The following is a 10,687-nucleotide window of genomic DNA, read 5'->3' as shown; positions in this document are numbered from 1 at the left end:
ATGACATGTGGGGTACCCCAAGGATCAATTTTAGGTCCTGTCCTGTTTAACCCATTTCAGCCTATTTTCGCCTAAAAAATAGCCTCTAAAACCTAAGTCCGATTTGATAATAGACCCCCAAATCCTGAACTTTTCATAGAAATGTCAACGCCTACTAAAATAGTGATATCTCAGCCTCTGTAGAAGATAAAAACACACTTTAAAAGGCATTTGAGAGCTGACACATGTGGCTTTCCTTGTAAAAGGTGTTTATTGGTATGACAATTCAATAGCATTGTCAAATATTGCTGTAAACACAGAAAATTTTTAAAAAACTAAAAAACGTATGAAAAAACAAGCAACAAATCACTCCAAACCACTCAAATAAAATCAAAAATGTGCTCCACACTGCCCCCTTGTGTCCCCTTGCAACCATAAAAAAAAATGCAGTCCATTTACCATCAAAGGGGCAAGTGTCTAAAGTGTCAGCTAGTGTTTAGCAAACACTTACAAAAAATGTCTGTAGTGTTTTCCAAAACACTCAATGTGGACAGGCAGGTCACACTGTATGCAGCCATACACAGTTAGCCCACTGCCTACTACATCTTTTTTGTCCAGCAACAACTGGCACTCCCTGCAGAGCTTCCGCTTCTCAAACACCTTCCCGAAGTCGTGCATTGGGGGACCTGTGGCTTCTCCTGACGTGCTGGGTGCTGGGGAGGCTGCCCTGCTCGATGTGCTTGGTGCTGGGGAGGCTCCCCTGCTCTCTGGAGTGGAAGGAGAGCCAAATGGAGAGGCTGGTCTGGAAGCTGGGGACAGAGGAGGAGGAGGAGAAGGAGGAGGGATCACAGGAGGGGCCCTCCTTGTCACCGGTGTGATGAGCTCCTCCAGCAAGGTCTCCAGCCAGTCCTTGTAATGTTTGTGCCTTCCTCCAACAGACCTGGCTGCAACGTAGGCGTTGTAGCACGACACAGACAGGCCCCAGAAGAACACACGCCGCCACCATTTCTTCGACCGATGATCGAAACCATAGTATCCAATCATCTGGTCGAGGAGATCCACACCTGGAACACACATGGAACTCTGTTTACATACATACATTTTCACTCAAATGACCTCAGTGAATATAAGCTTACAGTATTTTAATTTTTGTTTATAAAACATAAATCTGTAAAACAAACCTTTCATGTGGCTCTGGTAGTCCGCCAGGCAAGCGGGCACTACCACATCAGCCCGGTGGGTCTCATCTCTCCTCCGCCTTACAGTCCCTGTTGCGCTGGGGTCATGGTGATTGGACAAGACCATCACCGTCTTTGTGTCTTGCCACACGCAGAAGGTGAGGTCATCCTGCTGTGCCACCCGGAACTCGTGCTTCCCCAGCGCAGCCCTCTTTGTCAGGCTGTGGTCCTTCGGCAGCCCCTTCCTATTGGCCCGAAGGGTGCCACAGCCGTACAGGAAAAGGCCGTTCATCTCCTGGAGGAGTTCTACACTGGTGTAGAAGTTGTCCATATAAATGGACAGGAAGGTGCCATTGTATGGCTTGGCGAGGTCCAGCACCACGCGCTGTGCCAGGCCCGTCTGCGGCGCCGCTTCACGTCCTGTGTACACCTGGGGAGTTTGCAAGAAGAAACACAAGTCTGAGGAAGGGCCTTGGGTGCTTGAAAGGTCACTCAAATAACAACACATTACAGAATACATATTTGCATATTCTTGGTGTGCTGATTTTTTTCCTTACTTTGAAGTGCGGAACGTAGCCTGTTGAGCTCTCCGCCATCACCCAAACCTTCACGCCCCATTTGGTTGGCTGGAATGAATGAATGAATGAATGTTTATTTCACACATTACCAAAAGATGCAGGTTACATAGGCAAAATAGAGGTGAGACAATTTGATCAATCAATCAGCAGTACCTTCATTGGCAGGTATTGCCGGAAGCCAAGCCTGCCTTTGAACTTGATCATTGATTCGTCAATGCTGACTGTGCCGTTGACCTCATAGAGGTCCTGGAAGCGCTGGTTCAGGAAGTCCAGGTACCAGCGCAGTTTCCAGAGCTTATCAGCTGGGTCGCCTCGTGCGTTGTTATCTTGGAGGTGAAGGTATCTGAAGAGGTGAGAGAGGGGAGGATGGAAGAGGGGGGGTAGGGGAGGGGGGGTAATTAGACACATATTACAATATATTATAAACAATATAATGTCTTGTATATTGTATACAATATTGTATATTGTATTGTATATTATATACAAGTAGACACATCTTGGATGAAATGAAAAATTGTAGGCTATATCATTATATAGGTTAGTTACACTTGAGGGTTACAGGGTCTGTCTAAGTGCAGTGTCTGTCTTGGTGCAAAGAGTGAAGCGCATTCTCTCCACATTCCTGACAATTGAATAACAATAGGCCTACTAGGTGTTTGCCCACACACAATAGGTGTAGCAGCCGAGCCCAGCAGGGGTTTCTTACCCCAGTGTATAAGCTCGCTACAATGGCAATACTCCCACTACACTTCTAATACATTTGCAATATATTTCATTTCCCTTAGGGCATCATAACAATGGTACTAATGTTACATTTTATCTATCAAACTACTATTATTTATATAGCGCATCCTATTCAATGGGGCGCATCTATATCACGCAATGGTTATAATAACAAGGATAATATTATTGTTCTTAGCCTACCTCCAAATGGCGTCAAATCGGTCCCGGGACATATTCTGGCCGAAGTTGGTTTTGAAGATGTTTTTGGATAGCCGCCAGTACTCTCTTCGGACGGGAAGTTTCATTATCCCCATGGCGAGACACAGCCCAATGAATGTTTTCATTTCTTTCACTGTTACCGGGGTCCACTTGGCTGCTTTTTTGGCTGGGGGAATTGTGCGTCTCTGGTCGGCATATCGGTTCGTCTCCGTGACAAGACGGTCCCACATTTCCTCCGTGTAAATTTTCTCGAAAGAAAATAGAGGTGTGGAATCGGCTTGTAAGCCAACACCGCTTTTCACCCCGGGCACCCTTTTGAACGCTTTGACCGGCACAGGACGGTAACAGCGCTGCTCCGTTACCCAGTTTCCATGGAAGCCTTGGAATTGGTCATCTTCGTCAGACTCATCCTCATCGTCATCCTGAAACATAGTTCTGACCCACTGATCTCTGTCCAAGGGCTGCCAATCTGGGTCTGTAACTGGGTCATCATTTAACTCTTCATCAATGGTGGAATGTTCGGAATATTCCGCGTCTTCAAAATCGCTTCCTTCGCTAATATTATTTTCTTCCTCCATCGCTACAGGTCCGCTTCAAAGTGAAGAAAGAAAAACTTTTCCTCCCCAGAATGCATTGAGAGACCCCACGTGTGTTTTCTGAATGATTTCATTTGCCTAGAGACCGGAAATAGGCGAAAAACTACAGCTAAACTACAAATTGACGTATACGTCATCCCGTCTTCAAAGGTATATTGACGCGAACGGCATCCCGTCTTTAAAGGGAGAATGACGCGAACGTCATCCCGTCTGAAATGGGTTAACCTTTATATGCTCTCTCTGGGCCTAATTATGCAAAAAAACAAAATAGCTTATCATAGCTATGCAGATGACACCCAACTCTACATAGCCCTCTCATCGGATGACTATGCCCCCATAGAGACACTGTGTCAGTGCCTTGCGCAAATTAATGATTGGATGTGCCAGAATTTTCTCCAACTTAATAAAGACAAAACAGAGATAATTGTCTTCGGCAAAAAAGAAGATAGGCTCAAAGTTACTGCTCACCTCGAATCCCTATCTTTGAAGCCAAAGGACCAGGTAAAAAATCTTGGCATTATTATTGACTCTGATCTAAATTTCAACTCCCACATCAAGCTTATAAGAAAATCTGCCTTCTATCATCTAAAAAATATAGCAAGGATTAGAGGCTACGGGCTCTATTCTCCCACAGGCCATCGGCGCTATTACGGGCCTTAACCGCAAAAAAACGTGCCTTGCGCCTGTTTCGGCAAGATAGCAATAGGCTTTAGGCTGCCAAATGCGCTTTAGGCCGAATGGGCGTGGCGCAGTCCCAAAGTGGGCGTGTCGGCGCTAAATACGAGCCTAGTGATATCTTGGGACCTGGCCTACATTTAGCGCTTTGCGCTTTTGTAAAGCAGGCCTATTCTGTGCCTTCACTGCTTCTTCTCTGTCACCCTTCTCTCTCTCTCTCTCTGAGTTCCCAGCATGCATTGTGTTTCTTCATTTCGCTACTAAATAGCCACCAAATGAGCCAAAATAGATATAAAAGGTAGTTCTAAATTAATGTGTAATGGTAACACAGCCTGCCATTGTCAACATTTCAATATTGGACCAAATCAAACATCGAAATGAAAACACCACCCTATGTGAAACATATATGTCCTCCTGGGCCTATATATACCCCTTGTCGAGTTAACGTGATTTAGAGAAGTAACAGCGGAACGCGCTTCGGAACGCGCTTCTAATGGCATCTGCTATACTGTGATGTCCCTCCAATAACTTGGCCCTATTTCACATTTAGTTTTACAATAAAAACACATTTATGCAATGACTTGACATAATGTAGGGTATATTTATGTGCATCATCCTTCCTGCAGCAGGCGAGAGAAAATGATATCTTTCTGGACAAACTTTCACCAATCTAATAGGCTATATTTTTCTAGCTGATGCATAGAACATTATTTTCACTTTGATCTTGCTATAGTGTAGCGTATTTACATGCTTGCAGTATTTAAACTGCAGTTAGATTGGTTTGCATAATAGAAGCATAATAATATGGAATAATATAGCCTATAATGGAGACAGCAGACTGGATGAAGGGAGGGGGGGGGGGGGGGCAGAGCGCTTGGCTTTCGTCAGGTTTTGCGGGATCAGTGGAATTGGAGCTAAAAAGGCAAGCGTGCGATTCGTTTATTGCACTCATCCAATGAGCATGACGGTGCATAATTTTACGCTTAAAAGGCGTGGTTGTAATGCTTTGGGCTGCATCTAGCGCCAGCAGGACGATATCAAGTGCGCCTGTCCACGCCCACTGCTTTGCGCTGCGGCTGGCGCTCGGCCTAGAAACTGCGCAGCTGCAACGATAGGGCCCTACATGTCCAAACAAGATCTTGAAAAACTAATTCATGCTTTCATTTCTAGCAGGCTAGACTACTGCAACAGTCTTTTCAATGGTCTTCCCAAAAAAGCTATTAAACAACTACAGCTCATTCAGAATGCGGCTGCTAGAGTTCTAACAAGAACCAAGAAAGCTGAACACATTACACCAGTTCTCAAATCCCTGCATTGGCTGCCAGTAAATCTTAGAATAGACTTTAAAATTCTGCTAATAGTTTACAAATCTCTCAACGGGTCAGGCCCACACTACATCTCTGAAATGCTTCTACACTATGAACCATCCAGATCCCTGAAATCTTCAGGCACTGGTCTACTAATTGTCCCGAGGACCAAATCAAAACATGGTGAAGCCGCGTTCTCCCACTATGCCTCTCATAACTGGAACAAACTCCCTGAACACATTAGATCTGCCCCTACTCTGCCTATTTTTAAATCCAAGCTAAAGACCTTTATGTTTACTCTTGCTTTTAACTGCTACTAAACTACTGCCTCTCTCGGCCTGTAATTTAAAAAAAAGATTCCTGTACATTTCCAACAAATGGACTGTACATGTAATAATAATACTGAAGAGTGCCTTGTAACTTATTTAAAACAGAAATAATGTTTCATGTTTGTTAATTTGAGTATATATTTTAACTAAAACTGTCGGCTGTGTTTTTTATGTGTTTTTTATATGTGCATTGCTTTGCTGCTTGTTTTTTCGATTATTTTTTGTAAAGCACCTTGAATTGCCTTGTGTATGAAAGGTGCTATATAAATAAAATTTGACTTGACTTGACTTGACTACTGACTCAGGATGATGACATCATGTGACATCATTAAACTGCTGAGAAATTAATAATCAAACTCAATAAATTAACAAATAACGACATGGTCCTGTTTCACTTTCCTGCTAACTCAGTTAACCAGATAAGTTTGTTGACGATTTGGCACAAGTCCAGGATTTTCTGTTTCACAAAGCCAGTTAACAATTTAGCCAGACTTGTTACCAGGGTAACAGAGCCTTAAGCCCAAACCTGTTGTAAGGAAGCTTGTGTGCTTGCCTCGGTGAAGTGTGAAGTGTGCTGGATCGTAGTTGAGGGCTCACGGGCGTGATCGGTTAGAATCACAGAGATGTCGGTCCTCGGACGCGGTTGAAGGAAGGTAGGACATATGAAGTAGAATAGCACTCGTGACCTGGCCGGTTGTAAGGCAGCCAGTCACCAGGACCTGGCTGGTTGTAAGGCAGCCAGTGACCAAGAGTGATCGGTCAGAACCACAGAGATGTCGGTCCTCGGATCCGGTTGAAGGAGAGGAAGACATTATGAAGAAGAGGATGTATGACATCGTTGGTGATGTCACAACGTCCAGGGAGCTATGACATCATCCGTGACCCCGTAAAGTCCCGTCTGCCATCACAGTCAGCCTAGACCGTCTGACATCGCCGATGACCTCACAGGTGAACTCTGACGTCATCATTGATGAAGTCACGGCGGTGTCATCATCGTTACGTCGTTGGCGCGTTGGTTCGTGGGCGTCAATTGCCCCAAGAACAGGCCTGATGGTGGGCCATTATGGACCCTTTTCTACACCTGTAAAAAGTCAGGTTTAATAATAATAATAATAATAATAATAATAATAATAAACTGTATTTGTATAGCACCTTTCATAACATAAGATGTAGCTCAAGGTGCTTTACAGTAAAAATCATGTAAAAAACAAGAACAGTAACGGTAATAGAACAGTAATACAAAAAAAAAATGGTGCTAAATATGGATAAAAACAAGGAAGAAAAGACAATACGAGACCATAAAAAGCAGGCTAAAAATAAAATGCAGTTGAAAGCAAGGGAGTAAAAATGAGATTTCAGGTGCCTTTTAAAACGATCAACAGAAGGTGCTTCTCTAATATGCGCGGGCAGCCTGTTCCAGGCAGTGGGTGCAGAAAAGCTGAAGGCTGCTTCACCTTTTACCACTAACTTTTGGGATGTCAGCAGAAGACCTGAGGGAGCGACTTGGATTATACTCAGACAGGCAGTCACAAAGATAGGAGGGAGCTAAACCATGTAATGCTTTAAAAACAAGCTAAATCATTTTAAAATCAATCCTCAAAGCTATGGGAAGCCAGTGCAAAGCTGTAAGAACTGGCGAGATATGATCCCGCATTTTAGTTTCAGTTGAAATCCTAGCAGCTGCATTTTGCACTCGCTGCAGCCTGTCGGTGCTTGTTTTGGGAAGAGCAGACAGAAGAGCATTGCAGTAGTCAAGACGTGAAAAAACAGAAGTATGTGTCAATTTCTTGGCGTCTTCAAGAGAGAGGAAGGGTCTAACTCTGGCAATATTTCTGAAGTGGAAGAAGGCAACCTTTGTGACATTGTTTATGAGATTTGAAGTTCAGCTCAGAGTCAATAAGAACACCCAGGTTTTTTACTACATCCTTATTCTGAGTTGCCAGACTTCCCAGTCTTCTTGAGATTAGCTCTCTCTGAGTGCTAGTTCCAATGATCAATATCTCTGTCTTGTCTTCATTTCATTTAAGATTTTTTTTTATCCATCCATTGTTTACTGGAGGAGAGACAGTTTGAACATATTGAAGGCAGAAATCACAGCCAACAGCAGAACTGAATGCAGCATTTATGAGAGTGCTTCTTCAATTGGTGGAGCGTCGTTATAAGGAGCATTTAGAAGAAAATGTGCTTTTACACATAGACAAGATCCTTCAGTGACGCAAGCAATGATCTTTTTTAACGCTTACATTTACAGTAGAGATGCACCGATCGATCGGCACGTGATCGGAAATGGACGATTTTCAGCTGATCTGATCGGCCCCAACCGGTGACCTGCATTCAGTCAGTCAGTCTACGTATCCAATTCTGTGTGCCAGTCGGCTCCCCCCCTTTTTTCACGTAACGTGCGCGCACCCCAAAGCAGCAACAAGACAGATGGGCTGCAGCCAAAAGGAAGCAGCCACCACACACACGCCAGCATCTCAGTGTGGACATTGTTCATCACCATCAGTGAAGAAAACACAAAGCTCGCAAATTTGTCACACATGCAAGTCGAAAATAAGTGAATTATTGACCTGCAGTAATGAATCAATTTAGTCCTAAGTGAATTATTGACCTGCAGTAATGAATAGGACGACACATCACAAACTCTCATAACCTTCAAGCGATACTGAGAGCAAAAGTCACAATTCTGATGCAAACAATAATGTCCGCTTACAATAAATCAGGCCCATATTATGAATAGCCCTGGATCTAAAATAAAAAATAAATACAAATCTGCAGCTAATATTACTGTCATTCAAAGGCTGTCGCGGGCTTCACCTCTGGTCTTCATTAAACTCTTTGGGCTCTATCGTTGCAACGGCCTAAAAACTGCGCTTAGCGCCAGGCGCAGCGCAGATTAGTGGGTGTGGACCAGCGCACTCGATATTTTGGTGTCGGCGCTACACGCGGCCTTAAGCATTATAACCACGCCTTTTAAGCGTAAAATTATGCACAACCTGCTCATTGGAGAAGTGCAGTAAACGAATCACAAGCTTCCCTTTTAAGCTCTAATTGCACGGAGCGATCCAGTCCGGTCAGAAAAGCCGACCAAAGGGCTCTGAGCTCCGCCCCTCCCTTTCATCCCTGTCTGTCTCCATATATATTATTCCATATTATTATGCTTCTCAAACCAATCTCACTGCAGTTTAAATACTGCAAGCATGTAAATACGCTACACTATAGCAAGATCAAAGTGAAAAGAATCTTCTAAACGGATTGGCTAGAAAAATATAGCCTATCCCTATGTCATGATGAGATTAGATTGGTGAAAGTTTGTCCAGATTAGAATGATATCGTTTTCTCTTGCTACCTTTTCTTCTCCAGTGCTGCAGATGATGCACATAAATATAGCCTACATTATGTAAAGTCATTGCATAAATGTGTTTTTATTTTAAAAGTAAATGTGAAGTTATTGGAGTGGACATCACAGTAGGACATCACAGTAGAACCGTGTTATGGCTGTCACTCATCTAAATCACGTTATACCACCTGGATTACATATATGTTTCACATAGTGTTGTGTTTGGATTTCTATGTTTTATTTTGGCCAATATTGAATTGTTCGAGAATTGTATGTTGTGTGAACATAAACATTATTTATATCTACCACTTTAGGCAATTTAGGCTGATTTGGTTGATATTTCTTGTCGAAATGTATTCGCCTCAATGCATGCTGGGAGATTTCACATGTGGCTCAACAGCCTCTGAATGACAGGGGCTCAAAACTAGATATAACAACTTTTTTTCCATCGGTCTTTGTGCCTGTCTGACGCGCGAGAGAGAGGGAGAGAGAGATAGAGATGCACGAGAGAGGGAGAGAGAGAGAGAGAGAGTGAGAGAGGGGGAGAGAGTGTGAGATCGGCAGAGGAGAGCTGTGCGTAAATAGGAACAGTAATCAATCAATCATCACTCCATCCTCCTCTCCCGCCTCCAGCACTCCATTGGCATCACCGGCACCGTCCTCTCCTGGCTCACCTCATACTTCTCTGACCGTCACCAATTAATCTCCACCAACAACTGCAAATCCTCCACTGCCCCAGTCACTCACGGTGTCCCCCAAGGTTCAGTACTCGGTCCCCTACTCTTCATCCTCTACATCCTCCCCCTCGGTCAGATCCTCCGCCATCACGGCCTCCGTTTCCACTGCTATGCCGATGACACTCAACTCTACCTGTCCTCCAAAACCATCACCCCAGCCACCCACTCCACCCTCTCTGCCTGCCTCAGTGACATAAAAACCTGGATGCAAAAGAACTTTCTCAAACTAAACTGCAATAAATCTGAAATTCTTATCATTGGCCCCAAGTCCCTCACCCGCTCTGCTCAGAACTTCTCTCTCACCATCGACGGCTCCATCATCACCCCCTCCGCCCATGTCCGCAACCTCGGTCTCATCCTCGATCCCACCCTCTCCCTCCTCCCCCATGCAAATCATATCACCAAAACTGCTTCACCTCCGGAACATTGCCCGCCTCCGGCCCTCCCTATCCCTCCCCGCTGCTGAAACTCTCATCCATGCCCTCATCACATCCAGACTCGACTACTGCAATAGCATCCTCTACGGTTCCCCCCACAAAATCATCAACAAACTCCAATACGTCCAGAACTCCGCTGCCCGCCTCCTCACCTCCACCCGCCGCCGAGACCACATCACTCCCGTCCTTCATAACCTCCACTGGCTCCCAGTCAAATACCGGATCAACTACAAAATTCTACTCATCACCTACAAAGCCCTCAACAACCTGCCCCCCCCCTACCTCTCTGATCTCCTCCCCCGCCACGTCCCCACCCGCAGCCTCAGGTCCGGAGACACCAACTGCTTGACGATCCCCAGTACCAAGCTCCGGACCTGGGGTGACAGGGCCTTCTCAGTTGCCGCACCCACCCTCTGGGACACCCTCCCCAGCCACATCCGTCAATCTAAGTCCATAACATCCTTCAAACAGGCCCTCAAGACACACCTATTCAACCTCGCCTTCTCCTCCTAACCTCACTCCACCCTACCGACTGTCCCCACCTTTCATGAATGTTTCAAATTAAAGTATTTATTTCTGTGTTTTCTGT

General features: G+C 44.8%; 1 protein-coding gene across 1 annotated transcript; it reads right to left on the bottom strand.

Moving 5' to 3' along the window:
- Positions 1–227: 227 nt before the first annotated feature.
- LOC310774934 (piggyBac transposable element-derived protein 4-like) lies at positions 228–3,255 on the bottom strand (the record flags this gene model as incomplete). Its single annotated transcript, XM_083635024.1, has 6 exons — positions 228–1,043; positions 1,161–1,402; positions 1,499–1,587; positions 1,715–1,783; positions 1,889–2,078; positions 2,660–3,255. The coding sequence occupies 6 exons, from the start codon at positions 3,253–3,255 to the stop codon at positions 487–489; spliced, it is 1,743 nt and encodes a 580-aa protein (XP_083491150.1). The 3' UTR covers positions 228–486.
- Positions 3,256–10,687: the final 7,432 nt, after the last annotated feature.

Source organism: Poromitra crassiceps, assembly GCF_964638095.1.
Source record: "Poromitra crassiceps genome assembly, chromosome: 4".
NCBI classification, from domain to species: Eukaryota; Metazoa; Chordata; class Actinopteri; order Beryciformes; family Melamphaidae; genus Poromitra; species Poromitra crassiceps.
This window is presented reverse-complemented; position numbering and strand designations above follow the sequence as displayed.